This window comes from Tauraco erythrolophus, chromosome 13 (assembly GCF_009769465.1).
Source record: "Tauraco erythrolophus isolate bTauEry1 chromosome 13, bTauEry1.pri, whole genome shotgun sequence".
Taxonomy (NCBI): domain Eukaryota; kingdom Metazoa; phylum Chordata; class Aves; order Musophagiformes; family Musophagidae; genus Tauraco; species Tauraco erythrolophus.
In genome coordinates this window covers 49990-65084 of record NC_141477.1, presented here as the reverse complement: position 1 = coordinate 65084, position 15095 = coordinate 49990, and the positions used below count along the sequence as shown (strand labels likewise).

The 15095-nt window shown below is 36.8% G+C and overlaps 1 protein-coding gene across 4 annotated transcripts in view; it reads right to left on the bottom strand.

The window, feature by feature from the left end:
• Positions 1 to 361: 361 nt before the first annotated feature.
• ZC3H12B (zinc finger CCCH-type containing 12B) overlaps positions 362 to 15095 on the bottom strand; it is a 28448-nt gene continuing 13714 nt past the window's right edge. For 3 of the 4 annotated variants that reach the window (XM_086619847.1, XM_086619848.1, XM_086619849.1), the window contains exons 2-6: positions 10936 to 11710; positions 7567 to 7706; positions 6588 to 6822; positions 6391 to 6497; positions 362 to 5836 (exon numbers count right to left, since the gene is read on the bottom strand). In XM_086619847.1, coding sequence (XP_086475973.1) covers positions 4416 to 5836; positions 6391 to 6497; positions 6588 to 6822; positions 7567 to 7706; positions 10936 to 11546 — 2514 coding nt within the window. In that variant the 5' untranslated portion in view covers positions 11547 to 11710 and the 3' untranslated portion in view covers positions 362 to 4415. Of the gene's footprint in view, positions 5837 to 6390; positions 6498 to 6587; positions 6823 to 7566; positions 7707 to 10935; positions 11711 to 13626; positions 13812 to 15095 lie in introns of those variants that run through there. The other variant, XM_086619845.1, reaches the window with a different exon arrangement.

The window sequence follows — 15095 nt, the reverse complement described above, 5'->3', positions numbered from 1 at the left end:
CATACCACAGACCAAAATCATAGATACTGTATAATGGCTCTTCAAAGGCTAACCAAACACTGGCATGAGAATAATTTCAGTGACTGTGCACTCGTATTTTTCCAGTTGAAATATTGCAAGAAATACAGTTAATAAGAGCTCTGTCACACAGACAAGCTACGGGTGCATAAAAGAGGAGTATTAAAGCTGAACACTCGCCATAGAAATAATAGTGACAGATCTATTAATCTGACTACTATGAGTCCTGTAGTACTAATGCTTCAGGTAAACTTTTGGCAAGTCAAGATAAAGTAAAACTTCAACTCTGTGGAGCAAAGCTTTGCAGAAGTGGTGCATGTTCCTTCTCGTTAGCATGGAGTTTTAAAAATTACTGTAGTCAAAATACATCCCTTGAAACGTTCCTGTTTGTGGTTTGGTATATATGCATGTCACCAAGTATTTTTTTAACTGAATTATTTGGACAGATTTTTTGCACGTTCTGGAATTTCAAAATGCCAAAATTCGTGATTTGAAGCTAACTGGTATTAAAAGTATGTAGAGAAGAACTCCCCTAAATAGATATTTTAGTTTGTGGGTGTGTGTTTTGTTTTGGGTTTTGTTTTGTTTTGTTTTTAATTAAGATCCTTCTGCTTGTTCTAAGCAACTATACCCACACCTTCTATTTTTAAATTTACAGTTAAAGCATTTTTACAAAAGCTAAACACTCATGCTAGCGAGTGAATTACATGCAGCAGCAACTAGAGCAGTGCATGCTTATTACTACAGACATTTACGAATACCACATACTGGTTTAACATCCATTTTCACTCATTTTGTCATTAAGACTTACATTATATTTGGGTCAACCAAAAAAACCCAAAGAGATTTATAAAATTTTACAACAATTAAACAGTAATGTTTAATTCTACGAATGAATAAAGCCAGCTACTTCAGCTCAATATGACGACAGGACTAACAGTAGTGAAATCATCAATAGGTACAATTTAATATATTACTGACATGTAATTCTTACAAAAAACATCAAATAACTTAAACTGACATCCCATAAAGCATTTGATTTTCGATTCATGAATTTAAGGTTATACACTTTTAAGTAACAAATTATGTGAAAATAATACAGCTAAAGATGAAAGATCAGTAAATCAGAACTCCCAGAGAACGCTCTGGCCCCAGTAAAGCACTGAAGTCTACTGCTTAACTCTTGCTGATTGCAGTAGGCCAGGATCTTACCTTCCCACTTTTTTTTTCTCACCTAGAATTGTAATTTCATGGATTTTATTAAAATATAGTTTCTAGAACTGTTATCTCACAGTTTTAAAACATTTGAATACCATGCTCTCAAAAAGAGCATTTATACAAAGTCTTATATTTACAATATAGACAGTTATGATCAGGTGTTAGTAAGATCAACTCTTCCATGTAAGAAGAAATCTAAGCTTATGCGCTGAAGACTAATGAATCTGTCAGTATTCTGAATTGACTTGTAAACATATCTGAAAACAGATGCAGATGACTGAATTATCACTTAAAGTAGTTGACTAGGAAAGACTACATCACGTACAAAATTTCATTACCTCTGAGGAGGAATAAACAAGCACAAAATTTGCAAATTATTTCCACAAGGCTACACAGCCCATTGTGTAACTCTATGCATGATGGATGCTAACAGCTTCTTAGAAAAAGACAATTTGCCTTCAAAGTGCCTTAGGGAAATAGTATGCTGGGTTTGTATTGGCATAGCGTTCCCATTGTTTAAAAAGGAGTTATTCTATCAGTAAGACAAAAGTTAGTGAAAATTAAAACGACTAGACAAATCCTACAAAGATGAGTATCTCCATAAACCACCCAACACTTCATACAGAAATTTCTGCTCAGTTTTCCATCCCAGAAAACATCAAACACACCTACTAAATCGCTTTTAAAATAGCTTATAATTGGAGAAAAAGGAAACAAAAATTTTTTACATACAAATATTTAATTCCATGCAAGATGGAAAATGTGAGTGCACAATAAACTTCATTTTATACCTAAATAATTTATAAATTAATCCAGAAAGGTCTATAGCAAGTATATTGTTACATTTTAAACACATGCAGATGAGTTAACAGCAACGTTTTTACATAAAGTTTAGTGCAAGAACGTATCTGCTTAATAAATAGACTAAAGATAACTATGTAATGCTTCGAGGTGTACACACAGTATCTGTGCACATAATAAACTGGTTTTGAAAAGTTGTCCTTGTTTGTTTATAAACTACAAGTGCCCATTTTAAATAAAAAAGATCCATAATTACTCATGGGCTACTTCCCTGTGACACATGGTGTCACAAACATTTTGGTGAAAATGTAATACTGAAGTTAATCTAGAGATTTATTTTTTTTTATACACAGTTTTTATACAATCAAGAAAAAGAGATACAATTTGTATCAACAAACAAAAGGTCATTTCTGGTTATTTGAGGCATTGCTCTCAGCTGCTTATACCATGCAAGAGAAGAGAGTAAGAATTAATTGCAAATTAAAAATATAAAATGCAAGTTAGTAAGAAATGTTTTTGAAAACTGGTCAAGAGTTAAATCTGTTTTTCCCAACTATTATAAATGTTTGAAGATTTTTTTTCCCCATTAACAGAGATGATAACCAACTAATTAAAACTTTAAGTTTAAACACCAAGCGTAAATACAGAATCACCTTCAAGTTAACTCCTTTTAAATACATAATGACATGGTCATTATATTATATGTTACCTGTACCAACACAAGAATATTTACCCTATGTGGAATGATATAGTTAGCAAATATCAGTAAATTAACTGTAGTTGCACCTGCAGTTGTGGTTTGTTGGTGGTTTGGGTTTTTGTTTTTATATGACAGGAACATATTTTGCAAATGATATTATGAGTCAAACCAACCATTACAGTAACGCAAGTGGAGGAAATGATATGACTTTGTTTCAGACAAACAGATAACTAGAAAGCAGCATGCAAGCCGTTATCAAACCACCAGAAACAACCCTGACTGCAGCCTCACGTTCTGTGTGTTTCACAGTAAGAAACATTTAGGCAGTGTCACACCTTCTCATGAAGAAACAAAAGGCCATAAACCAGGCCTTCTCAGCTTTCATGAAAAAAACTACAGTAGAAGTCAACAAGTTCTAGCTCGAGACGTATCGAGTTAGTAATGGTTCGAAATGTTGAAATATACAATGGATTCAAAAAAGGGCGTCCAGTCAGTGCAGCTTAAAAAACAATAAACGCCTCTTTTGGAGACATTTAGCTACAAAGGTTCCCACCCTGAGCAAGATACCAGTTGCGCAAAACAACGCCACACAAAATTTTATCTCACCTGTTGAAACAGGAACTCTAAAAGCCTTCATGAGGCAAATGCACACCTTTGCGTGGATCAGAAGAGGAAAAATCAGGCCAGCTTTGCCGCAAACCCAAGCTGTAGCATCTCTTTTCAAGATGCAGCCTTCCCCCTCCAGCCCCTTCTCAAGTTGATCTTGTACAGCCATCTTGGGTATTAGGCTCACTCAAACACCCCCAGAGGAAGGGCTGTAGTTCCTGATGAACTTCCATGTTAACATCCAGTTTCTGCTGCTTCCAGTCAAGTAATCCAATTTACATAAAACTGCCAATTTACTTTTCACTTGTCTAGTCACTTGGGCCAGCAGCTGCTTACTGCATAGTTGAGACGCAATTCTGAAGAGAAAAGCTACAGTTAAACTTTTAGTTTAGTGACTGGCGCTCATGCCTCCACACTCCTTAATGTTTTGGTCCTAATCTAAAAAAGTATTTGGCTTCTGTTGGATTGAGAGAACGTACTGGACAATGTAATAGATACTCTCAGGGGACGGTTTTGAAATTTAAGTACCAACTGACATTCAAAAGCTGAAATCAGTTTTTCCTTTTACAAATTGAGTATTTTCATTTTTGTCAAGTTTACTTTTTCTTCAATGTTTATAATATGCCAGTAGGCAGTGTCAAATGACAAAGCTGAAACCCTAAAAGTCATCTGAGTGGGTATAGAATGTACTTTTAAAGGCCGATTAGGTATTTATAAGCAAATTGAAATTTTACACTAATACATGCAATATAATTGCTAACAATAGTTTTGTAGTAACACGTTTGAGACACTGAATGTGACATTGGAGTTGTTAATGAGCTATCCATGCAGCAAGGTATGCATTTCCTATAAAATACTATTAAAAATCCCTATATTTAAAATCTTAAAATTTACAATACAATCAACTCTTATATAGTGCCTCAGCCTATATATCATTGCTACTGTGTACAGAATTTTATACTATTTTAGTAGAAAATATTTACAGTAGATTGGCCCCTTCCTTTTTCATCCAAGTTTTCCTCCAGGTCCTATATACTTCACATTTCATTTATCCAAAAGAGGCTGTAATGCTTTAACGCCCTGTTCTTAATTTGGCAACAATCATAGCTGCCAGCTGTTGTGCATCTGTCATATGGGGATTCTTTTCCATCACAGAAAGGACAATGCTTGGAGGAAAAATATTGCAGAGGTTCTTGTATGTTTGATACTGATGTTCTGGGATGATATGTGGTTCCCGTGGCTCACCACATATCCCAATCCAGGGATTCCTCCAGAGTTGCTCCATCTTCTCAGGCATGCTTCTTACCATTACAGGTTCATAACATGGCTGCATGAGGTTGTTACTCAATGGATATGAGTGATAAGTGTAAGAGTCTGATGCATATGGTAAGGGATCCCAACTAGCATGCTGCTCTCGACAGAGAGGTGGTCTTCTCTGCCTCGTAGGGTTACTTTCATAAAGCCGTGAGTCAGAAATACTGTCCATTCTTGTCATGACCAAGGCACGGCTTGGTTGTGCAGTTGATGGGTGAACATTTTGAGGCACAGCATATTCTCCTGGACAACTGGACCGTGCTCCAACAACTGGATGCTGGGCATGTAGGCCTAAGTGGGAAACTGACTGCTTGCGAAGGGATTGCTTAGGCTCTTCATTTCCATAACTCTGAACTCTATTTAAGGCTTCATGGTAACCATGGGAAAAAGGCTGAAGACGGTTTTGCGATGGCAGTCTGTGGATCTTCATATTTTCTTCTGGACTGGCATCTGCTACACCCAGATACAAGTCATTGTAAGAGGAATAAGAATCATTACTTGTATGGCTTAAGCAACTGTCAGGACAGGGGCTTGAGTTTCTAGAATACATCCCCTGGTCCATATCAGCCCCGTAATAATCTGTGTTACGGATACTACTTATGCTCAAGTTGGAAAAATCACTGAGTAAGGAATAATAGCCATGGTCCCCCAATGATTCATATTTGGGATACTGGTCAGTATAGCTAACTGAGGTGCCATGGCTGTTGGTGACTAGTATAGGAGGATATTGCACACTGGACATATGTTCCAGTGAGGATTTCTGATGCATGAACTGTGAGGAACCTGGCACCGGACTGCTTGCAGAACGAGTATTTAATGCACCAGCTGCATGGCTTTTTGGTGGAGGGAGTGTTGGTACACTTAATGCAGAAACCAGAGACGGGACAGAGCTGGCCTCAGACTTCCGGGCTACTGATAACTTTTCCTCAGGCTCCACAGCTACTGATCTAATGCTTGGATCTGACTGACGTTTTGGGGCAATGCGTTTCACTTCAGAACTGATTTCTCCTTTGGAGCTGGATGGCCCTGTGCCACATTTGGCCAAGGCTCCCTCACTCATAGTTTTCACAGCAGATAATTTGGCACTTATTCGAAGCTCATCCGCTACTGACCTTTGAGGCTGGTTTGCCCGTTCTGGGTGGTAATATTTACATTTGTGCCCATAGGTGCACTTTTTACCTGGAAGAAAAGTGTTCCAAGGTTAAATAAACCAAATGCTAATCAATGCCACCAGTTACTATCTTTCTTCTTTATATCTTTCACCACTTCTCAATAGTAATATTTCTATATTAACTCCCTAAGGAATAATTACATATATTGTATATACAGGCGTTCACAGGCTGCTACCTGCATTCACATATATCACTGCATCAAGGGAAGACACATCACTTTTCTTCCTACTGGCTCGTGATTCCAATACTCGCAACATGCTCAATGCTATATAAAACAAAACAGCTCTAACCCAATTTGTGTAGTTACAAATCTCCTTTCTTGAACACAAGCCAGAAGAAAACAGCAAAAAGCTGTGTTATCCACAAGGTATCTGGTAATCCTTATTTTTATGTTACATCCTTTTTATAATATGTGTATGAAGGGTATAAAAATAGATATAGTGCTTGGATGGCAAAACGAAAAATGGCTTTTTTTTTTTTCCCAGTAATGACAAGATGTTCATTAATTGCTTGCTTTACCTACTTTTGAATACAACAAATCAGTCTGACTTAGGCACTTACCATAAGGACACGGTTGTTTCTTATGCTCAGGAATAACTGGCCTTTTCCTTAAAAAATTTTCAAGGCTTGGACCGTGGCGTCCTAAAGGATCATCGGGAGGCATAAATCTAAGGAGAAGGAAATGAAATGTGAATTTTACTTTTTACTGAGGATTCTGAATTAGTAAATTCCCTTAATTTTGAAGAAAGAAAACATACTTGTCATTCACAAAAGAATACATTAGCAGCCGCTCCTCTATGAACTTCTTCCATTCTGGTTTTTCATTTTGAAGATCCCGATAATTGTCATTTGATACAATGATGCCATCTGAGTCGAAAGCAAGTTTTACTATGAATCGATCATCATAGCAAACTACTCTTCTTCCCTGAACTCTTCGAGATGGGGTGAAAACAAGAATTTTTTCTTTCTCCAATTTACGTAAGATTTCTTGATCTGTAAAATAATTTTAGTTGAGCAGCTTCTAAAAGAAAGGAATGCAGCCTCTGAAATATGAAACTTCTTGCCTTCTTTTCTGACAAAGCATTTGTAATTATGTTCATATACAGTCCCCATTATAAGTTAAAAATACCTAGATGCAGAGTGCCATTTTATTTCTGAGGTTTCAAAGCACTGGGTAAATATTCAAGCTTCATAACCACTCTGCTGCTCTGTAAACAACCATGTACCTTTACTCAATCTCCCTGAAAACATCAAGAACTCTGTCGTTACTGTATTACAGTACCCTTCGTGTTAGTCTAGAGTAAAACATAAGTACTTTCTATGGGTCAAAACACATGCTGCCTCATCAATGTTTAAAATTATACTACTAAATAAGTCCCTGGCCTGATACTACTGATTTTATACTCACCCAGGAACTAAGAATCAGTTCCTATATACTTAACAATGTTTGCTAATGTGAAAATTATAACTACTACTTCTCAAAAGCATTGAAACGATCCAGTAATGTTACAAACAATCAGCATTGTTTACAGGTGCAGATACTTAAATGCTTGTTTCCTCACCAGTGAAACTGTTGTTTTCAAACAAACGGGTGCAATATCATTGTGCAACATCACTGTGCAACATCACATCCACAGCCCAGTACGTAGTACCCATCAGAAATGGTTGTGTCTTATTAATACAGTACTTTTTTTTTTCTTTTTAACTAAGGCGTCAAAGAAAATCTTGATCTGTTACCTGTAATTGGTGCATCAGGTCGAGACTGTTCTTTTCTCCATGCAGGTACAAACACAGTGATATCTTTATGTCCTTTTTCCAGAAACCAATCAACAGCTAGTTGAATTCCCCGGCAGGAAAAGCCTTCTTTATTCCCATGGCTGAAGAACATGCAAAAGTTTTAGAAACAAGGACAAAAGTTATGCTTGGTTTTGGTTTTTCTTGTTGCAGTGGTTTTGGGTTGGGTTTTTTTTCATTGGTTGGATTTTTTGGGGTTTTTTTGTTTGTTTGTTTTCTCCTAAAGCTGCCATGGTCTAAGGATGTAAGGGAAACAAAGTCTGTAAAGATAGTTAAACCTTTTTATTAGACCAGCTTACATAATTGGAAAAAGACAATTGTCCAAGCTATTAAGATTACAGCATCACTGCTACTTAAAACTCTAGAAATGGTGAAATTTCACAATCCCAAAACCATGAAGTTTTTCTGCTTTTTCATTCTATTAGCTGAGCTAATGAAAAATACCACTTTCCCCAGCAAATCGAGCTGACCTTAAATAGTACCATAAAAAGTTATCAATAACAAAAAAGGAATGAACTAACAATGCTGGCTGTCATGGGTGATAGGTGCTTTTAAACATCTAGATTTCAAAAAAAAAAAAAAGTTTCACTAATACTAAATGGTCCGCATCTTCTATTAGGACTTTTTAAGGGAATGAAATAACTCTCTCAAAGTTGCTTAAGCCCTGCCCCCACGAAAAATATTTTTTCTGAAACACACAGGAGTCTCTAAATAGCACACAATTCAGATAAAGGAGTTTAATTTTTTAAATGGCCTAAGAAGTTTCTGCAAAGGAAAAAAGAAATTAGAGGTTTGATAGAAACTAGCAAATCTTAATTATGATCTTATTCAGTCTACCTCATGGATGCACCTATCTTGATTTCCTAAACAGAGTGAACTAAAGAATCAGGTTTTAAATCCTCTCAGGAAATAGTTTAGGAATGCCTGAATAATACATAAGCATATATGTAAGAGAAAACGACATTTAATTATAATGTCTTTAGTAGTTAATTTACACAGGTAAGAGACATGCACAGATCTTTCCATTATGGCTGGATTTCATATTTAGTTTCAAACCAACATTTTCTTTGTCTTAAAAACAAAGTGCATATACTGCTGCTACAGCATATAATTTAATAATAAAAACCAAGGGTTCTGGTTCTTTTCAAACAATTTTGTAACTACTTGAGGAAAAAAAAAATTGGTCTGCCCTATTTACTTAAACAAAACAAAACAAAACAAAACCCCACCCCAAAATAACTCATTCGTCTTTGTTCAGCTTGGCTAGCACAGTGAACGACTTCCAGAATTGCATTTGAAAAGTATAGACTAGTAAGTCAATGCTATGCTCATTGATGCACACTCTTCAAAGTGTATTAATTCAATATTTCCCCCCCTTTCTCAACACAGCTGCAATTTTTCATCAACTGTCATAGGAGTGATGCTCCCCAGTTAGTTTGGCACCTACCAGTCATTATTTCTGAAGAGACTTCTATATTAATTAAAAGCGCTAACTGAATCACATCAGTGATGTCATATTGAGGAATGAGATCCTCACCACGAAAAAGTGTCAGGGAGGGTTACAGAGCACTGTAAGGGCAAGGGGGGCCATGTGCACTTGTGATGCTGCCTATTAGAAAAACACAAGGGGTGTAGGTAGCAGCGCTGCAAGAAAACACGGGAGAGGACTCTGCTATCGCAGCCCTGAAGTCCGAGGGCAATCCACCTACTCAGCTGTAATTAAGGAGCTTTGTGGTGCTGTATAATGCTGGGTGCTCCGCTTGCTGCTGTACTCAAAGCGGCATCCAGCTGCTGCACCGTCCTGTTCCAAGCTGTTAGTTCTGTGTAGCATCCCCCAAAACTGTTTACTTCAAGAAAATTTCAATACTGAAAATGGAAACGGTCCCATTCTCCACATATAACCACCTTTCAGTTACAACATATACATTTTACTGTAAAGGCAAGGCCTCCGTAACACTGAAATAGACCAAAAGCAGACAGATCTAATACAATCTGTATAACTGAGGCCTATGGATCACCAGCGTAGTTCAAATCCTTAAATAATTAATACAGAAGCCACAATGTTGCTAAAGCCTTTTTCTTTAGATTTTTGTACATTTCAGATTTTACATAATTTAATTTCCTTTTAAATTTTCAGATGCATATGCATTTTGTTATGAGTTGGACTCAATGCTTACGGGTCCCCTCCAACTTGAGAAATTCTATGATTCTATGAATCTATAAATAAAGCATCTGTTCTAAGCCATGCCATAGTAAGAGTACACACACACACTTTTCTCCAGTCGCTGCCACGTTACGCTCAGGAGTAACTCAAGCAGTACAGAGAATGCAAATTCAACAGGCACAGGGGAAAAAGGAAAGAAAAAAGTTAAATCCAATATTGGTGATATTGCTTTACAGAAATATCTTTGGGATTGATGTAACCACAACTTGGCACTGGAAAATCCTGTATATAAAATATTCTTACAGGATTTGAGGGGGTTTATGTATTTCAAAACTCAGAGTACTCAATACACCTATAAAAATCTAAATTTTCTTAATACATTGAAAAAAAAAACTCAGATCATAACTTCTTTCAGAGCAGAAAGCTGATACTAAAGAAATTCTATTGTGCAAACACTACTTGAAGAAATCTTGATATCACTGATCACTAAACAGACTGCGTAACGAACTCCCTCATAGAAAATCATACTTTCTCAATGATAAGCAAATCATGGGCTAGTTGAACTGTGTACTCTACAAATATGCTCTAAAGTGGGATGGGACAGGTATCTCTTGAGTTAGTGTTGACCCAAGCAGCCAAGTGCACACACATGTACATTACAAGCACCATAGCTCTGTGAGTGAGCATGTTTAGCTCATGCATATCCCTGTACTGACACAACTAAATTGCTTTTAATTCTGAGCAAGCTTGATCAGCAGGAGCTCAAATACCCTAACATAGTTAAATACCCTAGTATTTACATAGTCCATACCCTAAAATACCCTAAAGAAAAGTATTTTTAACATTGTTCAAGGACTTATTAATTAATTAAACTCATACACACGAAAGCCCACTACAGCTAGATTGCTAGAACAAAAGATGTGAGGAAAGAACTTTGTTTGAAAAGGAGGGGAGGGCAATTGGAATATGGATTACATGTAAAGGAGTAACAGCATAATTAAAAGCCTGGACTAAAGAGTCCATAAAAAAGATGTATTATCAATGTAAATATACTACACGACTTAAAATGACTTTGCCATCGATATTGATTTTTCTCATAAATATTTTACTGATTTATTCTTTTCAAATGTTGTGACAGAGAGACCCACCTCATAGCCACATTGCTTCCATCAATGACAATTGGCCTCAAGTTATCACTGTTATCCACAACTTCATCTTCAAGTGACAATTCAGGGCTTGCTATTTCTTTTGGGCAAGGGCCTCTTGGCACCAGAGTACTAGTGGTACTGCTGGCACTGCTTTGTCCCTCTGATTCACTTTTGTTGCCAAGTCTCACAAGCTCTGCCAGAACATCATTGATGAGCGCATCTGCTCCCAATTTATTCAGTACAGCCTGGATCTGATCTCCTGCATATCCAAGCTTTAAGGCAAAATCCATTTTAGCTTGGTATTCTTTGTCCAAATTTGTTTTGCATTCGTCTAGCTTCAAGTCCTGTGTGATACTGCTCTGTGAAAAACTTGGGCGATCCAAACAAGGGGACCGACAGAGTGGCCGATGTGGTTTAGTAGAAACCTCCTTTTCTCTCCACTGAGTATTGCTACAGCTGCTTCTGAAGTACGGTTGCTCAGGTTCACTTTCTGAGCTCGTCCATTCCTCAGATTCGGCACTGCATTCCCCAGCATCTTGTTCCACATTTCTGTCTTCTCTGGAGTGTCTCTTCTCCATTTTCAGCTTCCCTACCATAGACCAGGCCGTCATCACGTTCAGCTTCCAGCCAGAGAGCTCAGTCCTCTTTCAATTCCAAAGCCACCTGGAATTCATACTCAATTGCATCATGTTGGCGAATGAAAAGTTTACACGAGGCTGGAGTTAATTTCCCTTGCTTACTATGTTCTGGCATAAACAACATCAACATGAAGTTCCTTAAAAAAAAAAAAAAAAAAAGCTTTTGACAAATGCTGTGAAATACTCAACTACAATGATTTTGTTTACAAGTCAGTAGAGGTCCCTAGTCATTCATATTTCTGTGTAAAAATTGATCATAATAAAGCATATAATTACGTTGCCTCTTTAATCACTAATTAAACTCTCTTTCCCTCCCCCAGTTACTCTGCATACAAAAAAAATTACACCTCTCACACAATAAACTTACAGCTGGAATTAATGGAATAGCTCAGTAATATTTGAAGATAATAGAAAAGGGTGACCCACCAACTTTCACTAGAAACCTATCTTTACAGCCTTCTACTGCAGGAACAGCTTGTCTACATCAGAAGCAACTGAGTGGAGTTCCAATATGCATAAAATTTAACATAAACCATTTCAGTCTCTTTCTGTAAGGATTTGCTATCAGAACCAACAAGTTTACTGCAAGCTGTCCACAGGACATGTGAAGGTCAATAACAAAACACACAAAGGTTTCACACAACAAACATCTTGTGCTCTGTTTACTGTACATATTGCACTGAAAATTCCAAAATTAAGGATGGATATTACTGCATTTTGTCAGAAAGTCAGGATAGACATTCATAATTCTGGTCTTATACCTGAAGAAAAATTGTTCAAGGAATTCTAGTGAGAGGTCTGACCAACTAGAAGATTCAAGTGACCTGCTGTCCTGGTTTCAGCTGGGACAGAGTTAGTTCTTTTTAGCAGCCAGAAGAGCTTCGTGTTTTGGTTTTAGTCTGGGATTTGCTATGAGAAGAATGTTGATGGTGCACCGATGTCTATAGTTGGTACTGAGACCTCAAGGACTTTTCAGCTTGCCGTGTTCTTGCCAGTGTGCAGGAGCACGGCAGGCTGGGGGGAGTGTAGCTGAGACAAAGGGTCCACAACACCTTGTATGATGTGAACTCGGGATTGAGGGCTAAATTGGCCAATGAAGTATTCCATATCATGCAATGTCATGCCCACTATATAGATGAGGGTTGATTGGAAAGAAGGGCCTTTGCTCTTCCAGAGTCTCTCACTCTCAGAGTGCTTGCTCTCTCTCTCTTTTTGGGCCTCTCGTTCATCTGGGATTGTGGTGTTGAGACTTATCCGTTTCAGAATCATTTACCGGGATGGGACAGGCGTTGGTCACCAGGTGGTGAGCAATTACACTGTGCATCACTTGTTTGTATATATTATTATCATCATACAAATATATATTAATACATTATTATTAAATTGTTTTTATCTCAACCCACAAGTCTCCTTCCCTTTTCCCCTTGAATTCTCTTCCCTATTCCCTGGGCATTTAATTGCTGGCTGGGCTAAACCACAACACCTGTGAAGGGCTGAAATGACATCATGGAGCCTTTGAAAACAGTTTTTAAAAGGAACTGCACCTACAGCAGTGCATGTTTTAAATTAAATGGTAAACTAAAACCTACATGTAAATGCAGGCAACTGGAGAAAATTGATTACCAAAGTAATTAGCTAGAGGCCTACTTTCAGGAAGCTGCAAGTCCCACTCTTCTCTCCTCTGTAAAAGAGCAGACTTGAGAATGCAGGATCCAGTGTGAGTAACGAAAAATAATGATAGTCTTGATGAAATAATTTATTTTAAATCCATTTTCTCATTTTGATAAATCTTGCTTTTGTTAAAGACACCTCTTTTAGATGTAACTACAGATAAAGAGAAGAAAGACTGAAAGGAAAATGAAAAGGTACCAAACTTCTGAAATAGCACAGTTTTAAAGCTACATGTACTACAGAGACTTCTGTCAGCAAAGATATATTCTGAAGAGGCACGAGAAGCATGATCCTGGATTTAAACAGCAAACACAGAAGAAAGACCTCATACTGACACCAGTTTTCCAATGTACCTTTTGCTTTTAACAGTAAAGCCAGTTACCTTTGTACTCTGATGAATGCTGTAGATGTAAGCTGTGGATTCATGAAAAGCTCTTTCCCAGGATTCCTATGAGAATTTTTGTGACACAAAATAGACAGGACTTTGGCACTGGAACAGAGATTGGTCAAAGACATCCTTTCCTAATAAGCGCCTCATGCACCCAAAAAGAAGTAAAAAAAATAAATAAATATTAAAAAATCTAAAGTATAATGTATGGTTTTTGGGGAGTTGTTGTGCACTAGTATAACTAAGAATACATTTATATCTCTTTCATGCACCTTTTTCATCTCCTGTCATGTCTGTTCCACTCTTTCAGGCTATGAGCAAGCATTAAAAGACGACAAAATTTTCATCAAAACAGCAAAAGCACTCAAGCAAGTACATTAATTATTTATATACAGGACATTATCAAATACATTTGTATTCAAAAGCTTTATAAAAATGTCATTCCTATCTCCCCAAGAAATACTGTGGTCTACCAAACCAGCAAACAATAGGAGAAATACTCTCTTAATGTACAGCAGTGTAATTCCTTTGATGTACAGCAATGCCAAAACTAGGGACTGAAAATAAGTATTAGATTCTGTCTTAAGGGGAAAGTTGTGTCTAGTGTAGCTCAAAGAAGAGCATCTCTGACATTGTTCATTTTAGTATTTATTTGATTTTCTTCCTAAAAATAGAATTTCAAGTTTTTCCACAAAACAAAGTTCGGTAGATACTGAAATCAAGAGAATAATAACAGAAATGCTAACATGCATGAATATGTTAATTTAGTGATGTAAAACAAATGTAATAAACATAAAAACAAAATCTCACATACTAAAAGTATCTTTAAAATGAAAACTTTTTTTTTTTTTCTGAAAAACAAGACGGACATTTTACAAAGCATTATAAGCCACAAAAGAAAAATGAAAGAATCACCAGTGTGCACATAAGTCAAAGCTTATTCATTCTGAATTTTCATATCCTTTCATTTTTAAGTAATAAGATGCTGAAAATCCTAGACCCTCATATACCACTCATCTCAGAAAGCCTTCTTGCTTGACTGTTTCCCTCCATTAAATGATGGTTTTGTGTTGCCTACGGGAGTATTTCAGAGAACAACAGGTCTAAAAGAGTGGTAAAATTTGATAAGCAAAACCATAAAAATGTCAAAGGATCTCTAAGGCAGGTCCCTATTGGCCTAACTACAACAAAACCAACAAAATCCTAAAATTGTCTCAAAGTGAAACAAAGATTATTAATCTGTGAGTCATTTACACAGTAATATATAATTACCTTAAACAGGCCAAACAGTAACATTCTACAAGACTGCACTCTAATTTATGCTCTTTAGTTATATATCTCATTTGGTTGTGGTGAATTTACACACTGGTGGAGATAGTAAATATATATCCAGAATACAATGAACTTCAACCCATGTTTCCAGTGACACTGGAAAGTACCTACCTACTAAAGTTAGGTATTTT